This window comes from Lissotriton helveticus, chromosome 8 (assembly GCF_964261635.1).
Source record: "Lissotriton helveticus chromosome 8, aLisHel1.1, whole genome shotgun sequence".
NCBI classification, from domain to species: Eukaryota; Metazoa; Chordata; class Amphibia; order Caudata; family Salamandridae; genus Lissotriton; species Lissotriton helveticus.
In genome coordinates this window covers 994,755,335-994,776,777 of record NC_136069.1, presented here as the reverse complement: position 1 = coordinate 994,776,777, position 21,443 = coordinate 994,755,335, and the positions used below count along the sequence as shown (strand labels likewise).

The 21,443-nt window shown below is 43.5% G+C and overlaps 1 protein-coding gene across 1 annotated transcript; it reads left to right on the top strand.

Moving 5' to 3' along the window:
• The first annotated feature begins 15,237 nt into the window (after window positions 1-15,237).
• Window positions 15,238-16,848, top strand: LOC144771847 (uncharacterized). The gene is made up of 2 exons (XM_078656113.1): window positions 15,238-15,544; window positions 15,820-16,848. Exons 1-2 carry the CDS (start codon window positions 15,388-15,390, stop codon window positions 16,803-16,805), a joined length of 1,143 nt encoding a protein of 380 aa, XP_078512239.1. The 5' UTR covers window positions 15,238-15,387; the 3' UTR covers window positions 16,806-16,848.
• Window positions 16,849-21,443: the final 4,595 nt, after the last annotated feature.

Genomic DNA, 21,443 nt, shown 5'->3' with positions numbered 1-21,443 from the left:
AAGCACAGTAGAGAAATAGGCACATAGCCATTGCTTATCACAAATTTTTGTGATAGGACAGAAAGTGCGCAGCCAGCCATCTCGTGGACATACAGCACACACGGCTTGCCATAGTTAGGTGTACCAAGCACTGGAGCCAAACAAAGCGCAGTTGTCAATTGCTCAAAAGACTGCTGACATTCTGGCGTCCAAGGCAAAGGCTTATGCACTTCTTTTGTTGTTAATGCAAGCAAAGGTTTGATTAATAGTGAGTAGTTTGGGATCCACTGGCAACAGAAGGAAATAATACCTATAAAAGCGCATACATCTGTTTGAGTTTGTGGAAAGGGCATTTTAACAATGGTACTGATTCGCTCAGGAGTCAACCTCCTATCCTCCTTGGATAGTAGGTGACCTAAGTAGGTGACCTCCTGCCAACAATACTGAAATTTAGAAAGGGAAACTTTATGTACATTATGGGCCAAATGCAACAACAATTTAACAGTACCGTCTCTACAACCCTTTTCCGTATCAGAAGCTATTTGGAGGTCATCAACATACTGCACCAAGACATTACCTGAGGGAAGCGACAAGGAATCCAACTTACCTTTTAATGCTTGACTATGAATACTAGTACTTTCTATATAGCCCTGAGGAGCGCAACAGAATCTAGAACTCCTACCAGCCAGTGTGAACCCAAACAAATATCTACTGTCTGGATGGATAGGAATGCTAAAGAAAGCATTTTTCAATTTAATAACAGAGGAACATTTAGCAGTAGAAGGAATCAGCGTCAAAAGTGCAGTAATATCAGGAACCACGGGAAAATGTGGAACCACTATTTTTTAACTTCACGCAGATTAATCATAAAGCGATAAACATCATCCACGTCCTCAGAGAAACCAGAGGGTGCCCTTTTAACAATCGGAAGAATAGGACTATCACGAATATTGCCAGACGTTTCTTCAACTACTCGCTTTTGCATTAAACCCTGAATAATTTGCAGAAGAGCCCCTTGTCCTACCTGCGGTATGTTATACTGAAGAATACGAGGAAAAACAGCCTTCTCTTTGACTTGTATGGAAACTGATGGCATATGCAATAGTCCTACGTCTGTGTCACCTGTGGCCCATAGAGTGGGCGGAACATCAGCAAATTCAACTGGGAGTGGTGCATCCTAGGACAAACATTGTTTAATACTCGCATCCGGATCCATTGTGATGTAGACATCTGCCAGAGAGCAATACATTGTACCATACAACATTTTTAACAGATCCAAACCCATCAAATTCTCACCACAGTTGGATGTCAACAAAAACGGAGACTCCACAGTAAAAGGACCAACAGTCAATACAATGGGGCGGGAAATGGGGCTTACAACCAGTACATATTAAAAACCTACCAAAACATTATTGTGGCCAGACAGGGCTGCCCTAGGGACCATATGTCAAGAAACAGAAATTTTTGTTGCACCTGTGTCCACCAAAAATTCCTTCGTCAAGCCTTGCAAATCTGCTGTGACATAAGGACCACGCTGATCTACAGGTATTGGAACTGGTCCCTCTCCCTGTCCTTGGCTGTCCTAGCTATAGGACATACCTGTTGCCTCATCCATATCATAATCATCATGATAACACTGGCCATCTTGAGGGTCATCAAACCAATTATTATCAGAACGACCCAATGAAGCAGTAGCATTCTGAGCTCTCTCTGACCCACAAATTCCCCCACTAGAACCTCGCCCTCTAGGCGCTGCAACTCTCTGTAAAAGCACAGTGCACTGGCTATGCCAATGACCCTCCTCCTTACAATAGACACACTGATTTGGCCCTAAAGGTTTCGTTGAATGCTGTCTACTGGTACGTGGAAGCTGTCTGGAAGGACCACCCCATCCCCTACTATTTACCCGAAATGCTTGCTGTAACAACACTTTCATCTTTAAATCCTTATGTTTCTTATCAGTCCTATCCTTTTCCTACTGATCTCCATGTTCATAGTACTGTGCCATATTCAAAATAACAGAGGGGGAGGAGATGGACCAAGTTCTCTCAAATGCCTGTAAAAGAGATGCAATTTCAGGAAGAAAATTAGAAACAAATCTGTTGACCAAAAGCAACCAAACTCCTCCCTCAATAGACATATCATGCCCATTATAGTCTAAAAACGTACCTTCGAACTGGGTAAAGAAATCAGACATACTTTCATCCTACTTCTGTCGACAAGCCGTCAATTTATCCCTGCTTACCTTCTTGGCTGGAATAAGGGAATGCTTTTATGTAATAATGTGGCCTGGCAAAGCTAATATCTCAGCTCACGGTTGATCGCCTGCCTATCTTTTCTGATCCCATCTTTTAATCACAACCCATGTACCACCAACTCAGAATATGGTCTTGAGTATGAACCTGTCTCCAAATATCAACCAGAACGAGAAGACCAAAGAACATTTTAATATCAGCGAGAGTTATTACAGTCGAAGAAGCAGCCTCTGTCAATTCTTTATAATAGGCTATAGGATTCTTCCTGGGATCAGGCAAATTAGCCTTAAGGGCCGGAACCTCACTGTCTTTTCCATGGAGTATAAACTTGTTGGTCCTGAAAACAGGCTGCTACAGCTGGTCTAATAAAATTTCTGTGCTGGTTTGTTATCGCAGGTATTTCTGGGGATATTTAGGATGGACCTCCCGCATCGGAAACTGAGATACCGGAGTAGGGCTCCTCTCATGTAATATACCTATGTAAGCAACTAAAGTTGTAACATTTCCCAAATACGTGACCTGGCTACAAGTCAGCAGCATACACATGATAGCAAATACAATTTTAGGTGCTTCTGTCCCGATGTGCTACTGCCAAAGACTAATCAATGTAGCAGACATATGCTTAAAGGCATGTTGCTGAATAAAAGGTTCAAAATTTATCATGACTTCCCAAACATCCTCCACACTATAAATTGCATTACAGGCCACCGTGCAGTCTGGTCCTTGAATTTTGTCCAATCCCTATCCTCAAATCCACGTACTGGTGTGTCAACATTCAAAGGTAATGGAGGGTGAAATACCATGGAAGGAGAAACAACAGGAGTGACAGGTACAATCGTCGCTGATGCTTACACCAGAGGAGAGAGAACAGAAGATACAGGAGTAAAAACAGTAGATGTGCTGAGGGTCATAGTTGCCAAAGACAGCAAGGGTAAAGAAGGAGCGAGAGGTGCCGTAGCCACAGCTGTCAAAACAAAAATTATGGAGACAGGAACAGCCGGAGCAGATGTAACAGGCTGCTGTGACTGTGAGGAAATGGCAAGATATATCCTCTGCGGGGCATAAGGGGGAGGGGGTCGAGTGTCTAACAACTCCTCTATAAAAGTATCATCTTCTTATTTGGTCAAATAAGACTTATCAATTTGCAATCGAAATCTCCCATCCTCACATTCAATTCCAGACGCTTGTTTTTCTCTGTTATATGCCAAAGCTTTCTGTGCCAATGTTTGCATTTCCCCTTTCAGTGCATCTCTCTCCATCTTTAACCGTCTCTGTCTAGTCAAAAATGGCCTGTCTACTTCTTTTCTTAAATAATTGCTCCTGTAAAAACCCAATTTTTTGTTCATCAAAAATGCTCGTCAACTGCCACTGCAGCTCGTCATTGTCCCTTGTATATTTGTGCCATAATGTACTGAACATAATAGGGCTAAGACCATGCTTCACATACATTACACAAATTAGGGCTTCCTTCAGGAGGCGCTGGCTGAGCTTCTTCCAGTCAAGCATCTGCAGAACAACAAAGACAACATGAATAGAGAATTTTACTAAGACTAGGCATTTTTAAAAGGAAAACAAGTTTGTTATTTTTACCTAGCAAAGTAGTTGCAAATACTATTTTCAAAAACGGTCCTCAGACCGTACCAAACTCAAACCATAATGGTATCATATCCACAAAGAACCAAAACAAACTCACCTGATATGAGTAGCACAAACAGACCAATTCTCCACTGCTGACTCTTCAGACCAAATGGTCAGATCCAAGGATTTCGCCATTCAGGATTCCAGTCAGGATGACCACTAGTGAGGCACCATCCGGCAGGACAGAAGGGGCAACTGCGAGCAAATTCTTGTGCAGGGATCTCTGAACCGTCAAATCGACCCGACGATGTCCTCGGCTTCCTCTCCATCTGCGGAAAGGGAATGGATCAATCACACGAAGGAGTTCCTGTTCGGGCGCCAACTGAAGGAAGTGGCCCGATTTGGGTCACCCTGGTTACTGATGACCGCCTCTCAGCCTTCCATACTAAATGAAGAGTCTGTCAGACAGTAGAGTATACAAACCAATAACTGTTTATTCATATACACTCAGGGCCCGATTCACAGAACTAACTTAAGATAATATCCTAAACTTACTACTTTTGGTATTCATAGAAGGCATTTAGTAGTAGTAAAGTTAGGATTTTGTCTTAAGTCTGTCTTAAGTCTGTCTTAAGTGTGTCCTAAGTTTGTCTTAAGTTTGTCTTAAGTCTGTCTTAAGTCTGTCTTAAGTCTGTCTTAAGTCTGTCCTACGTTTGTCTTAAGTCCGTCTTAAGTCTGTCCTACTACTTTTGGTATTCACAGAAGGCATTTAGTAGTAGTAAAGTTAGGATTTTGTCTTAAGTTTGACTTAAGACAGACTTGAGACAGTCTTAAGACAAACTTATGACAAAATTAGGACAGACTTAAGACAGACTTAAGACAAAATCCTAACTTTACTACTACTAAATGCCTTATGTGAATACCAAAAGTAGTAAGTTCAGGATTTTGTCTTAAGTTAGTTCTGTGAATCGGGACTTCAGGGTGGAACCCAGTCTGCGCAGTCACTAAGAGTGCTGCAGATGGACTGAAATCGACAAGCAAAAAGATGAATTATGTACATCTTGCAACCGTGCTGAAACACGCCCATGGGAATTTTCCAAGCAAATGCAGCTGGACAGTTAAATATGACAAAATTAGTTTTGATTCTCATATCTCACACCACCTAATACAACCCAAGGTTGTTTCACCCTGTACCCACCACCAGACAAGTAGGAGAGGGCCTCTATCTAGTGAGAAAGGTATGCAGTAATATGAACAGTCTATTCATTAGTGAAGCAAAACCTAACATTGCAGAAACTAAACATAACATAGGAATTTTCTCAAAAATAGCAAAGGGTTAGTTTTAGTTGTGGTTCAAAATGGCATCTGAATAGAAAATGGTGCAGTGAATGCTAACTTTACATAGGCAATGCACAAACATGAATATTTCCATTCTAACACCCTTCGCTTATCTAATACAACTCCTTCCATACCCAATGATGATGGATTCAATCCAGATCTGTGATTTGGGGTGATTGTCTGAAAAGTTCTAGCACTCCATCCATCATCTCCTGTGTTTGCTTTGTTCGCCCTAAGTTGGCAGGGTATGCCCAGACATGGGTCGCTTGCTCACTCTGCCACTGGATTCAAGCTAGCATGGCTGATGAGGGGTGTCACCCCAAAACCGGTCCCAGGATTCTTGTTTCCGGTCCACGGAAGACATGGCTTAGCAGTTTGGGCTGGACTGTTCCCATGAGGCACAGGGTCAAGACTGATTTGCATATAGCTGTGTCAGAACTTGGGTGGCAAAGTGAGCTAAAGAATGATGATGGGTTCAACCCAGAACTGTGACTGGGGGTGAGTGTCTGAAAAGTTTCAGCGCTCCGTCCATCATCTCCTTGTGTCTGCTATGCATCAGCTCATCCCTTGCTCCTCGATCATCCGGAGCAGTCCGTGTGTGGGCAGCTTCTCATCCAATTGCCGCAATGGACCTACGTACCAGTGCCGCTTCTATCCGACAATGCAGCGCTCGAGACCCTTTGCAGTGTGGATGCACAGAGGTAGTACAGATTTTCGTATTCGGGGGTGGAAGCCCAGCTATCAAGTTTGTGAGTAATGGCGCCTCTAACTCCATCGATGCTGTCCCTGGCCACATCTTACTTTTCTGTTAGTTGCTTCTCCACGCCATACAGCTCTGCGGTTGTCTACCACTTCATGCTTTCAGCTCTGCATTTTAGTCCTGTTATGGCTCCTCTCCGCTGTACTTCCAGGTTCCATGACCTAGTGCTGCTGATTTCTACCCTTAATATAGATTTCTGGTGGATTGCGGATTCTGCCCAGCAGAGCTGCACTAGAGTGTGGCCATCTTGTGGGCTCTCTAGCTCCCCCCCCCCAGCTCCACTAATATACTTAAGATTTGCTATGTCCCAGAAGTCAGATAATGGGATTCTGTGGGACGAGCAACTGTAAGCCCTGTCTATCAACAAGTTATCAATCAAGGGAGACTATAGTCAGCATAGACAGACCCAAATGCACACACAACCTTTGCATGGGTCCTTGACTGATGCTTTCCTCTTGGTGAAAGATATCTTCCAGTCAGAGTGATTTCATGATGAGATCGAACCTGCAGCAGCCTGGAAGCTTTACCTCCAATTTCACTATTGCACACTTCTACTTTTTTCCTTCACCATGAGGTGGGCTCTGCCAAGTGACCCAACCAAGAAAGTCTATCCCTCCTACAGTGGTCCCTGTCTTCCCAGCCTACAAGACAGGGCAAAACAAGTGGCTAGTTCCACTATGTTGGAAGGTGGGAGTCAAGAGTTATGTGGAAACACTCTGAATTCTAAAATATGGTACGAAGCAAAATATTGTCTTTGCAGTTTCACAATATTTGCTAGTAATGATGAGGATTAGGCTTAAATGTGCTCCTGTACTTTACTGCATGGACACACAAGCCAACTTGTGTACACCTCTTATGATTCACTGTACCCAAGTCTACATTATCTGCACTTTTCCATCCATCTCTCTCTTTAGCTGCTAACCGTTTAATGACTATGCTGTTTTAATTGATTTTATCTAATTTTTATCCTATTGCTGGAATGTGATTGTTCAATGGCAATTGCTTGATGTAATTTTATCCATTTTATGCTGAATATATGTATAAAATTGTCTTTCTATGGCTATCAGACGAAATAAAGACTATGACTGACTGACTACTTAAGTCCAAGTTTACTACTTTTTGGTATTCACAAAGGCAAGTTACAACTAGTAACTTTACTACTAGTAAACCTTCTAGCGGTAAAGTTATTAGCAGTAAATATACTACTAGTAAGATTACCAGTAGTAAAGTAACTAGTAGTAAATTCTCTTCAGAAGCATCGCTGATAGAGCTTCAGTAATGCACATCAGGGTCCCCTGGTGTCCCTTGGCCAGCCAAACTGTACAGTGCCCTCGCTGAGTGTCTTAACCCCCACTTAACACCATCTGGAATACTTCTATCAGACAGGAGGTCTGTCCCTCAGCTTAGAAGCATGCCTCCTTTTTTCTCCCAATATTGAAGAAAGCTAATGCTGACCCTGAAGTAACCAGCAACTATAGGCCAATCTCTCTGCTCCCCGCCCCTGCGAAAGTTTTTGAGAAACTAGTGCATCAGCAATTGGCAGCGTTTATCGAGTCTAATAGCCTTTTGTATGAGTCTCTGTCTGGTTTTCGCCCAGGATTCAGTTCAGAATCTATTCTGATTGAAATGGCTGACTTCATACGCTGGGCAGTGGATGGGGGCTCTAAGGCCATGTTGGTGCTGTTAGATTTATCTGCAGCATTCAACACGGTATCTCACCCCATCCTGTTAGATCGCCTAAAGGACATAGGCATCCAGGGTACAGCACTGAACTGGTTGACATCCTTTATGCACGGCAGTACCCAACATGTAATGACCCACCCCTTCACCTTGCCGGCCAAACCTCTGAGCCCGCTGCTCTTTAATGTCTATTTAACACCTTTAGCGGAGCTTATCACCAAAATGGGGATTAAGGTGACATCCTACGCTGATGATACTCAGCTACTGTTTATGTTTAGCGGAGTGTCAGACCTCACCTTTGACTCGCTAAAAAAATGCCTCAAAAATATCGCTGACTGGATGAACCGCAATTTCTTATAATTTAATGAGGACAAGACAGAGGTCATATTTTTGATCAACCGACACCCCCGCCCAATGTATGGTGGCCATCGGAATTCGGTGACGCACCAACTCTGAAGGACTCTGTCAGAAATCTGGGTGTGAGATGGGGCAAGGATCTGTCCTTCAAGACCCATATACAATCGGTTTCGGTGGCTTGTTTTGGTAAAATCAAAACCATCAGGAAATGTATACATTTTCTGCCTGACTCAACCCGCAAAACCATGGTCCCCGCTCTAATCACCTCCCACCTTGATTATGCGAATTGCCTGTATATGGTCTGATCCATAGACTCCAGATCATTCAAAATGCGGCAGCCCGACTGGTCAGCCGGTCCCGCTTCAACACCACATCACTCCTTATCTCAGGCAACTGCACTGGCTACCTATAGCCAAGCGGATTGAATTTAAGGCACTGATGTTTGCCTTTCGAACAGACAAAGGGAGAGGGCCTACCTATCTGATCAGGAGACTCTGCCCTTATCAACAAGATCGACCTTTAAGGTCTAACCTCAATCGCTTTCTCTCCACACCGTACTTTGCGAAAGCAAGATTGGGTGGCAGAACATTTGAGGTGGGTACCACCAAATGTTGGAATAACCTCCCTCCCCACACTTACGCATGATGCAGTCCAAACAGGAATTCAGTAAGGCCTTAAAAACCTGGCTTTTTAGTTGGAATGACGTTTCTTGCGTTGTCTTCTTCTCTGCTCGCTGTCTGCTATAGCGCCGGGACACTCCATTTGGGGTAGCTGTGTGCTCTACAAATGTCTATTATTATTATTATTATTATTTATGATTATTCTTATTAAATTACCTTTGTGAATTCCAAAAAGTAGTAAGAGTAGACTTAGGTCTAAGTTTACCCTATGTTAATCGGGCCCAATGCTCTTAATATTTGTGAATGTCCCAAACACACGAAAAATAATAAACTTCACATGACTTCTTTGTGAAACCAACCAGGGCTTGCATAGGGTAGAGGGGCTTTGCCATTCATGCAATTTGCCCACTGCCACTGAAAGGTCCGAAGTCCTTTTGAAAACAGTTTGTTGGGGCTACTGAAACTGATTGATCACTCTAACTGAAATTGGTGCTCCTGTTTTAATCTCCCCTTGAGTGTGTCCTGAGAGGGTAGACATTCCATTGGTCTCACAACACTGGAGCCTCTACCCAATGCAATGGTGAGAGAAATGGGCAACCCAAACTACCCTTGAAAGCTCGGGCAAAGTAAGGGGATGGGTAAATGTGCCTTCAAGGGATTTATTCAATTGAATAATTAGTTTATTTTAAGATAACATTTGGGAGCAAGATGGGAAATATGCTTGCTAATTGATTTCTTTCAGCTCGTCAATTCTTTTAGGCAATTTCTTGTAAACGGGTATAACTCTGTTCAAGAGCGAACAATCATATGGAGTAAATCTCAAAAAGGTGTATAGAACAGACAAAAACGGGTGTATATATGGAAGTATTACATTTTATATTATAATTTTTCAGGGTACTTGCATACAATACATGCAATCAAACAAGAAGGTAATTATTATGCACTTGAAAACCTTCACTGTAACAATTGCAACACTTTTTCTTAAAATAAAGAACAAATCAATATCAAAGAAAAAAGTGTATAAGTCGAAGTTTTGGTCTCTAGTTTTGCATTAGTGAGACCATCTTCAGGACTGTATAGTATTGAGGTTGAAGACCCCTAGAGGGAAATCTCAGGATTCATACGAGTGTAGAACTGGAGTCCGAAAGAAAACCGCATTTCTGCCCTGCTATACTGTCGGTCGCCATTGATTTGACTGGAGAATTACAGAATTTATTTGATCTATCTGTCAAGCACTCCATTTCAATAGTAATATTTTGGAGTGCAGCCTTGAATTTCTTATCTCTGATGTCTCCCGTAAAGTGCTGGTCGCTTAAATAAGACAGTTAAAATAACTGGGGCATCCCCGATTCAACACGTGATACCTTGTGCCGGCTCGAAGTTGTAATTAACTAGCCATACAGTTCGAATTGGCGTGCTCCGGTGTAATTAAGATAGATAAGTCCATCTCTAGTTCTACACTCGTATGAATCCTGAGATTTCCCTCCAGTTCGAGGACGTTTTCACAGACACCCAATAAAATCTGAACACACTGCCATAAGGGCCACTAAGAGTTGCACATCTCCAGCGCCACAATTTTGAAGAAATTGAGACAAGTTGGTCAGATTTTTTCAAAAGATCTACAACTTCAATACTATACAGTCCGGAAGATGGTCTCACTAATGCAAAACTAGAGACCGAAATGTCGACTTATACACTTTTTTCTTTGATATTGATTTGTTGTTTCTTTTAAGAAAAAGTGTAGCAATTGTTACAGTGAAGGTTTTCAAGTGCATAATAATTACCTTCTTGTTTCATTGCATGTATTGTATACAAGTAGCCTGAAAAATTGTAATATAAAATATAATGCTTTCATATATACACCCGTTTTTGTCTGTTCTATACACCTTTTTGAGATTTACTCCATATGATTGTTTGCTTTTGAACGAGTTGTACCCGTTTACAAGAAATTGGCTAAAAGAATTGATGAGCTGAAAGAAATCAATTAACAAGCATATTTTCCATCTTGCTCCCAAATGTTATCTTAACCACATTGGTGCTAAGGCAATTCCCGCTGGGTGCTGAAATTTACAAGATCCCATTCTTCATGACAAGGTCAGCTCGTCATTAGCACAGCTCCAGTGTGCCTCATGACGAGCTGACTTTGTCATGAGCATAGAAGGGGTTAAAATAAACTAATCACTCAATTTAATAAATCCCTTGAAGGCACATTTACCCATCCCTCTTACTTTGCCCGAGCCTTCAAGGGTAGTTTGGGTTGGCCATTTCTCTCACCATTGCATAGGGTAGAGGCTGCAGTGTTGTGAGACCAATGGAATGTCTACCCTCTCAGGACACACTCAATGAGAGATTAAAACAGGAGCACCAATTTCAGTTAGACTGATCAACCAGTTTCAGTATCCCCAACAAACTGTTTTCAAACAGACTTCGGACCTTTCAGTGGCAATGGACAAATTGCATGAATGGCAAAGCTACAGTTTTTTTAGTCATTCATCTTTACATTTGGTGAAATTGGTTTTAATGGATACTCAATTCCTCTGCAGCCAGGGTGTCATTTCTGAAATCTTTCCAGTGTCATAGTACCATGGAAGCATTTTGTGCATAGCACATGGACACCATCAATATCTTTGACCCTGTGCCCTGTTGGTGCTGCCAGATGGGAACTGGACATATGGTATGCACCTTTAAGTTCTACCTGGCAGTTGGACTGTGTATGGGTCTTCTCTGTTGAGTAAGAGCAGTAGATTAGGAGCTTTCCATGTTGTCATAGCTATCCCTAACAAGTGAAAAAAGATGTTTTTAAGCTTTTGGATTCTGACTATGATTTCCTTTGAGCAGTAGCTTCAACATTCATTCTTTCCATGAATTATGCAATACTGATGAATTATTTAGTATCATAATTCAATGGACTTACATGAGTGTTGTGAATTATGGATTTCAACCAATGAAAACACTATGGAGAAGTTTAGTATTCAAAAACCTGTATCAGTATTATGTAGCTTTCTTCTAATATATATTTTCCTTTTTCTAAAACCATGCCATCTGAATGCACAAGATGTATAAGTAATTGTGGCTTTCTGGTTACAATTAGAAACCAGTCTGCCTTTAGTTAACTATCATATCACCAGAAAGTAGAAACCCCTTAAAAGCAGTATAATACCTTAGTAAATGGTTACTAGTATCATCTGGACACATACATAATCTTTCAACTCCACAGAGGATCGCCACCTTGAAGTGGTTGAGGGGCTTGCATGTCTCAGTGAACTGTAGAGCAATGCAGGGCTGCCAAAGCCATATAGGTCTAAGGGTAGAGACCATGTGAGGCACATTCAACTTGTTCACCATGTTGGGGGTAGGCACAATGGGTAACAAATGTATCCCATTTAAAAAGCATTTGTTACGAAAACAGTCAAAGCTGCCTTACATGCTAGTCAGCACAACAGGCGTACATTGATAGACATATTCCTTAAATCGTGAGAATCGTAGTGAAGGTTGCATTCATTTTCGATAGGGAACTTTCAATTTATTTCTACCTGTAGCTTTTGAAGTCTTTTGCTAGAATTCACCAAATCTCAAATAATGCCAAATGAGATAACAGTTAGCCTTTATCATTAGTTCAAAATAGAAATCGAGCAAAATGCTTCCAGTGAATTTATCTGGAGGGATGATTAAAGGTGGAACAGGAGAAGGCTCTTCAGCAGCATACCATGATACGGTATCCGTCTTTCTTTTTCTTTTACCAGATTTAAATTGGAATAATAAAGTCATAGTCACTAAAAGAGTAGGACCGCCACAATAGCTGAGCCAATAGTGCCAGTGTAGTTTTTTAAAATGGTAAGTTAATATGGTCAGTTAGGATTGTTACTGTATGTCAGGCCCCCAACAAATGTTGCCTTCATTCCATGAGGGAAGCCATAATGGAGAGCAACTCTCTGTCAGCTACTGATTAATTGCTGTTTGCCAGAGACAACTTTCAAGAGAATATAACATAACAGGTGTATTTGTAAAGCGCATGATTACCCAAAGGAGTCCTGGCACTGAATAACAGATGTTCATTGTTACCCAACTCAATGGTACTCATTTTATCGACCTCAAATGGATGAACGGCTGAATGGACCCACCGGTATTTGAACCTGTGACCAAGAGGTCGAACACAGGCCACTGCAGGGGCTGCTTTAGTCCACTGAGCCATCAGACCCGGCTGATAAGGCTACTAGATGTAACAGCTCTGTCTCAGAATCATGTTGGGTAATCAGTCCTCCTATTCCCACCCGAGATGCATTAACCCTTGCTAGAAAAGGTTTACTTGTGTAATGATGATGTAGGGTTGAATACATCTGTTAACAATTTTTTTGCTCTGTCCAAAGAAAACACACCTCTTTCTTTAACAAATGAATGATTAATGAAACATCTATACAAGATTGAAAATCCCCCAAATACTAAATATCTTTTACAGATCCACGTGATTTCCAATCAGTTATGACCTTAACCCTGCCAGGATCCAAAGCTACTCTATTTGCTGAAAGAACACACCAAAATTACTACAGTAGACACACTAAATATACATTTCTGAAGTTTTACAGTTACATGGTTGTCTTGCAAAGTTTAAAGAATTGTCCTTACATGTTCTGTGTGTTCCTTTTCTAAGTTAGAATTAATCAAAACGTAATTCAATATACCACCAGGTAGATGTCCAGATATTCCAGAAAGACTTTCTTAATGAAAAATTGAAAAGTTGTATGTGCATTACAAACCTTGAAAATAACTAATAGATATTCAGACAACCCAAATTGGGTTTGAAAAGCCATTTTTCTCTCATCTCCCTCCTTCTCCCAAAGCAAAAGCAAGGCTAATGCAAATCAAGTTTAGTATAGATGAATATATTATGACTTTGATCTAAGAAATCTATTATTAATGACAATGGAAAGGAGCTTTTCATGGTAATATGAGCTAGAGCTGAATAGTCAATACAAAACCTTAATTCACTACTCTTCTTGGAGACAAAAAAGCGGTGAAGAGGTGCAAGACTTTGAATGATGAATAAAACCTATCCCCAGCAATTCATCCAAATATTTTCTCAAGTTTTCACTCTCTTTCTCTGTGAGGGAAAAATTGGTGTTTTTGAAAAAGGAGTGATTACAGACCTAAATAAATTGAAATATATCAAATATTGTGGTTACCAAAATGTAGCCATAGTACAGAGAGGCCTCAACATCATTACACAATAATGAGGATTTAGTGCTTCACCAGTCATATAAAGGTGGGAATACTGTTGTCTGTTCCAAAAAAGAATACCTAAAGGAAGTTTATAACAACTCCAGGATAGCTCATGTTATGAACAAGTCGTGAAAATGTGATTAGTCAGGCTAACACAAACTAATTGAATATACTTTCTAACTGGAGAGAACAGGGCTTCCTTGAGTGGAAGGAATAATAATATCTGAACCGTAACCTACCCTAAAATTCCTGTTTTATACTTACTCCCCAAAATCCACAAAGATGCCAAGAGCCCTCCTAGTAGACCCTTTGTATCTTCAATACAGTGCTGGTTAGAGAACACATTAAAATATATTGACTTCTTTCTTCATCCCTTTGCACAATCCTTACCCTAATATGTCAGGGATAGTGGTGGTTTTCTAAGACTCATAGAAGTAATAGAACAGGAGAAGATTGTCTTCTGATGACTTTGGATGTGAACAGTTTATACACCAGAATACAACATAGGCCAGGTTTTCTTAGAGGTAGAGCTTTATAATTTTTTTACATACTAAAATGTTACTAGACGTGATTACATTTTGTCTTGAAAATAACCTTTTTTATTTTTGATGGTACACTCCACAGGCACATCGCTATAGGGACCTGCTTCGTCCCCAGCCACGCTAACTTGTTTAACGTCTGGTTGGTGGAGCAGGTCGCCAGGGCAACGAAGAGTTACATTGAACACTAGTGACTCTATGTAGGTAAAAGGGAATTTCCGATTCCAAAATACCGAGGCGGGCCGATTCGGTATTCTGAAATCGGAAAACGAGATGTAGGAAACAAACAGCGAAATAATAAGGAATCGGTCGGCATCGGTAATGTGAATCGGTACGTACCGAATCAGCACGGACCGAATCGGAAAGTACCGAATCGCCTACCACCGAATCGGAACTAGCCGAATCGGCTACCACCGAATCGGAACTAGCCGAATCGGCTACCACCGAATCGGAATTAGCCGAGTCGGAAAAATCAGAATCGGCTATTACCGAATCGGAGGTATGAAAACACACCCATGGCCAAAAAGCCCATAGGAATGCATTGAAGAAACCGATTCGGCTATCTCCGAATCGGATGATACCGATTCGGATTTTACCGAATCGGTAATATCCGATTCGGAGATAGCCGAATCGGTTAAAGCCGCTTCAGCCAATGAGGTGGCTCCCCCTCCCCCTCCCAAACAGGGAGTGGCAACCCTGGCAGGTGCAGCCAATTAAGAACTTTCTGGAGAGCCAGCCTGAGCTGAGCAGTCACAGTTAGCAGCAGTGGGAGTAGGAGGTAGTGAACTGTTCAGACCAAGATGGCAAACCAGAGTGAGAGCCAGAAGTCCAGCCAGAAGAGGAAGCCTAAGTTCAGCAGCACCGAGCTGCAGGTGTTGGTTGAGGAGGTGGTGAGGGTGCACCGGCAGCTATTCGGAAGGCTGTCCCTCAATGTGCCAGAATGCACCAAGAGGAGGCTCTGGAGCGATATCGGTCAGAAGGTCAACGCTGTGGGTGTCACCCCCAGGTCCCTGGATGAGCTGAAGAAGCGCTTCTACGACATCCGCAGCCTGACCAAACGGAAGATGGCAGAGATCCAGAAGCAGGCTGGAGTCACTGGTGGTGGCAGGAACCCGGCGCCACCCCTCACCGAGCTGGAGGAACTGGTCTCCAGCACCATTGAGAGGGAGAGCGTGACCGGAATTGGGACCCTGGACAGCTCAGCCAGAGCTACAGCTACAGGTAAGAGGCATGCGCATCAGGACACACCCTACCAGACACCTCCCCATTAGACACAATGCATAGCCAAACCCCAGCACAGTACTGCAACCAACATACAAGAGACAAGCATCATGGTACATCCAGTCAGCAGTAGGTATCAAAATATGGCAGTGCAGAATCACAAGACATGAAACAGTGGAACACATTCTACGGAGATGCTAGGACATGTGGAATGCTTTAATTGTACTGACTGTAATACATCGGTACTCTATTTACAAATGCTTCTTTGTACCTAGGGGCACCATCAGGCGGACAAACACTGCCAAAGGAGGCAGCAGCACCATCTACCACTGCACTCGCAGGGCCGAGCACGAGTCAGGCTGCCGAGGAGGAGGAGGAAAACACCATAGGCCTGGATATTGAGGGAGACCTGGAAATTGACTTTGATGCACTTCACTCCCCACAAATGCAAAGCACACCCTCCTTGCAATTCTCCCCAGAGAACTCCCCGACAAGGGAGCTCTTTCCACCTACACCAGCTCCTGCCACTGTGGCTCCAGTACACCCTGTCCTGGGAGCAGGGGCTCAGGCCCCGGCCAGCACCACACCCCCACCAGTGGCACCCCAGCCCACGCAGCAGGCGGGCAGCAGCAGTACCCGGCGCCGTGCCATTCCCACCACTGCAGACCCAGCACGGGAGGCCAGTGTGTTCCGGGGCCTCGAAGGCAATATGGTGAAGATCCAAAGGCAGCAGGCGAAATCCATCATGGCATGCCAACGCCAGCTCCTGCAGCACAACCTGCAGATGGGGGAAATGGTGAAAGGATTTCAGGCCTTTGTGGCTTCCAACAAGGAGGCAGTAGCAGGTTTAGGCAGGCTAACCACTGCCATCACACAGTTATGTGGCAGAATGGAGGAGCAAGAGGTGGTGCGCAGGCGGGATGCCCGGGTGCAGAACCGCTCCTTGAGCCGCCTTGCTGCAGCAACGGCACAACTCTGTCAGCGTGGTGCCAACATGGAGTCTAGTCTCGCTCAAAATACCGCAGAGTTGACAAGGGGAATGGCCCGCATCACGACAGCAATGGAGGCCTTGATCATCTCTAACACTGCCGCAAATCCTGCCCTGGACCTGGGGGATGCTGGGGACAGCAGCAGCCGCAGCAGCCCGGCCAGCGCTGCGTCAGAGCCACGCAGGAGCACCAGGCGCTCCGCAGATGCCGCTGGTCATTCTGAAGGGGGTGAGGGACACCACAGTGGGGCTGCAAAGCGCTCAAAGAAATAGCCTAGCAAGGGCGGGTGAGGCAACCTGGACCCTAGACTTTTGTTTTCATTGACATTACACCTTTGTTTTGTTGCACATCAGTGCAGTAACTGTGTAGCAACAGTATTAAAAATTGCTTATTCAACACAACCATTCACCTGTCTGTGCATTTTTACTCACTCAGAAATAGTTTGCTGTTATCTCCTCACGTCTATGTCTCCCATCACTTGGCGTACACACCCCAGCTGGCTGTGTTAGTGGCACAGCTTCGTCGTCATCATGGTCCTCGTAGTCACTCAACTCCACCTCAGTGCCCTTCTTCACCGCAAGGTTGTGTAACATTGCACAGACAGCTATGATTTTGCAACAGGTGATGGGGGTGTACTGCCTTGCACCTCCACTCTTGTGCAGGCATCTAAACCTGCTTTTCCAGATGCCGAATGTCCTTTCCACAACATTCCTGGTGCTTTTGTGGGCACGGTTATACCTCCTTTGGCTGGGTGTAGAGGGGTTGAGGTAGGGGGTGAGAATGAATGAACGGAGGGCATATGCACTGTCGCCTAGAAGGAAAAGGGGTAAAATTACTTACATGCATACATGTATTTCACTTTGCTGTTTTTGGTTATGGGGGGCTGATGATGTGTCTCACCTAGGAGGTATCCTTCTCCAAATTCCCCAGCCATCAGCCGTGCATAGATGCCGCTCTGTTGGAAAATGTAGGAGTCGTGGGTACTACCCGGAAATTTTGCTACCAGGTCTGTGATGATGCATTTCGCATTGCAGATCACCTGTACGTTGATGGTGTGAGTGGACTTCCGATTGCGGTAGATGTATTCTGTGTCAGATGGTGGGCAAATCGGAATGTGTGTGCCGTCTATGCAGCCAATGATGTGGGGGAATCTTGCCATCTGGTAAAAGTCTGCTTTGGTCTGTACAAGTTCTGCCTGGGTTGCAGGGAAGGAAATGTAGTGGGCCATCCTCTGGATCATGGCATCAAGGAACTTGTGGAAGAACCTTGACAGGCTGCTCTGGGTCACCCCTCCTGCCACAGCGACTACACTTTGGTAGCTGCCAGACGCCAGCAGGTGTAGGCAGCATAGCACCTGCACCTGCACAGGGATTGCGTGTGCCCTTGGGGTGGGGTGCTGCAACAGGGGTTGGAGGTCCCTAATGAGGTCTGTGATGGTCTCTGAGTCCAGCCTGTACCGCTGTAGGATCTCTGCATCTGTCAGCATGACCAGGGTGATACGTTGTCTGTATACCTGCTCCTCTCTTTGCCATTCCCTCTCTCCTTGCTGCTGTAGCCGTAGCCGCCTCGCTATGACATAAAAAGCTGCCATCCTGCAAGTTGCAATGCATTTTGGGGCTGTTTTTATGGGTTGGAGTTGGTTACCACCTGATCGTAATCCATGGTAATTTCCGAGTGGATTCTACCGATTTTGAGCCAAAATCGGTGTTTCTGTGTCTCCCTACATCTCCCCATCTGTCCGAAGCGGGGATTTTCCCGATCGGTGAATCTACCGAATTGGTAGGTTCTCCGATTCGGCTTCTGTCCGATTCGGTGTCACTACCGAATCGGTACATACACCGATTCGGCTTATGTCCGATTCGGTGTCACTACCGAATCGGTACATACACCGATTCGGCTTATGTCCGAATCGGTGTCACTACCGAATCGGTACATGCACCGATTCGGCTTATGTCCGATTCGGTGTCACTACCGAATCGGTACATGCACCGATTCGGTGTTTGCATCCGATTCGGTGTGTTACCGATTCGTACTGTATCCGATTTTCGGTATGTACGTATCGCATTCTTTTACATTCGGTAATCATTCCGATTCGGTTTTCGCTCCCATTTGTACTTTTTTTTGTGCCCTACATCTCGATGCCAGTATACCGATCGGTAAGGGCCCAGATTCGGTATTTTCGGCCGTTACCGATCGGTAACGGCCTACCTACATCGGGCCCATAGTGCTTTGAGTTCACTATATAGATGACGTATTCATTATAGGGCAAGGGTCCTTAGCTTTTTAGATAAAACAAAGAAATGATGAAATATAGGCCATAATCGGGAACTATATTTTGTCACTGTCCAGCCGGACAGGACGTTTATTTTCAACAATGTAAATCTTGTGGTTCAGAAAATAACAAGGCACAATCCTGTACCAAGAAAGAAAAGAACACAAAGAGCAAGGAAGAATTTCCAGAGAGTTGGAAAACAGGCAAAAGAAAGAGCAAATGTTGGCCACTTTTCAAATCAGTGTTACATTCAAGGTATGCCAAACAACTGCCAAAACACAACAAGATTCAACACAATGGTTTAGGTTGTGAAGGCAATCTACAAAGTCGACGTTTCGATCCCTAGTGCTCAATTAATTGGGACCATCATCAGGACTGACAATTTTACAGTGTTTGCCTGTCAGAATAAAATATTTACAATTTTTTGACCGCCCTGAGTCGGCGGAAAATAGCGACCCTGTACGGGGAGGTAGGGGGGAGATGTGGGTCGTCCACCTTGAAGGGCTAGTCAGGTCCGTGCTCCGCGTTGGGTAGCCTTGGGCTGCTTTAGTTACTATCGTTCCCTTAAGGCGAGGTTTTCACACTATGTCTCGATCGGCATAGTGGAGGCGAGTGGAAGACAATGTCCGGTACACCGCTCGAGCACGAGCACGAGCGGTGTACCGGACATTGTCTTCCACTCGCCTCCACTATGCCGATCGAGACATAGTGTGAAAACCTCGCCTTAAGGGAACGATAGTAACTAAAGCAGCCCAAGGCTACCCAACGCGGAGCACGGACCTGACTAGCCCTTCAAGGTGGACGACCCACATCTCCCCCCTACCTCCCCATACAGGGTCGCTATTTTCCGCCGACTCAGGGCGGTCAAAAAATTGTAAATATTTTATTCTGACAGGCAAACACTGTAAAATTGTCAGTCCTGATGATGGTCCCAATTAATTGAGCACTAGGGATCGAAACGTCGACTTTGTAGATTGCCTTCACAACCTAAACCATTGTGTTGAATCTTGTTGTGTTTTGGCAGTTGTTTGGCATACCTTGAATGTAACACTGATTTGAAAAGTGGCCAACATTTGCTCTTTCTTTTGCCTGTTTTCCAACTCTCTGGAAATTCTTCCTTGCTCTTTGTGTTCTTTCTTTCTTGGTACAGGATTGTGCCTTGTTATTTTCTGAACCACAAGATTTACATTGTTGAAAATAAACGTCCTGTCCGGCTGGACAGTGACAAAATATAGTTCCCGATTATGGCCTATATTTCATCATTTCTTTGTTTTATCTAAAAAGCTAAGGACCCTTGTTCTTGAATAATAGTATTTACCCACGGTCCGCAGCTAACTGGTTGGGTTACCTTGTTACAAAAAAGTATTCATTATAGGGAGCAGAATCAAAAACTCAGCTCTTGATTTTGAGAGAGAACTGAACACTAATGATCTCAGTTTATATTAGACCAGCAATATTGATGCACACACAGTGAATTTTTTTGATTTTAACATCCAAGTCTGTGGCACCAGGCCGGAAACAATACTGTTTCAAAAGAATACTGCAGGTAATAGTCTTTTGCAGGCATTGAGCAGTCACCCTCAGAATCGGATAAACAGTATGCCATATGGAGAATTACAATGAGTGAAACAAAATTGTAGCTGTTAAACATCTTTTCTAAGAGAGAAAAAGGTCATGTTAAAAAGATTTTCAGAAAGAGGCCATAGCAGTAAAGTATTAAGATGGGCAAAAGAAAGAATGGAACCAGTGAAATGAGTGAGAGGACCTAAAGATTTGTCTATCAGATTTATAACCACATACAGTAACAAAGCCAATAAGTCCAGGTATGTCATGCATAAGCATTGACACTCATTACAAATAGAGGATGCAGTCTCTAATTATAATGGTTATTTTCCCAAAATACATTTCTGAAAAACAAATCACTGAAAGACACTTTAAGCAGGAATATGGTTTTCAGGAATCTATGACGTTATTCCGCTGGATTTTACAACGCAGGGAATTACAACGCGGTTGTGATTCCGCATACCATTACTCCACAAGTCGGAACAATTACTTGCGGAGGGGGGTCGCTGGATATTGGAATAGTATAATTTACTTTTCCAACTCCAGTCTGTGCGGAGATTAGGGAAGGTGTTGGATGTTAAATCCAACAACTCTCCCCCTCCGTAAGTCGTTGTTCCGACTTGCGGAGTAATGGTATGCAGAATCACAACGCAGTCATTGTAACGACTGCGTTGTGATTCCCTGCGTTGTAAAAGTTTTAGGGTAAACGTCGTTTACCGGTTTTCAGTGATAACAAGATTTTTTTAACAGCGTAGCACTGGCTTTTTCACTTGCAATAACTGTAACGCCTACAAATACAGCAAGAACTTGAACAAGTTTGATGTTCTTAAAAGCCGATATACCTTTCAAATTAACATTGTGGTCCAGATTTCTGTGTATATGACCTGAAATAGTTGTGCAATATGCTTATGATCCACCAAGCAAAAAAACATGTGGTGAAACACATGAGGGCACTCAAGGATGTAAATAGACAGGACCCAGTGGCACAACATTTTAAGGACGTTCACTCAAGTAGCATCAATAAACTCCAATTTTTTGCCTTTGGTAGAATTCCTTCTGTTATCAGAGAGGGAAA

Bases quoted from the DNA above. Each gene is read 5' to 3' on its own strand.
- LOC144771847 (XM_078656113.1), top strand. From the start codon at position 15,388: ATGGCAGAGATCCAGAAGCAGGCTGGAGTCACTGGTGGTGGCAGGAAC. The intron at 15,545-15,819 runs GTAAGAGGCATG...CTTTGTACCTAG, and splicing joins AGCCAGAGCTACAGCTACAG to GGGCACCATCAGGCGGACAA.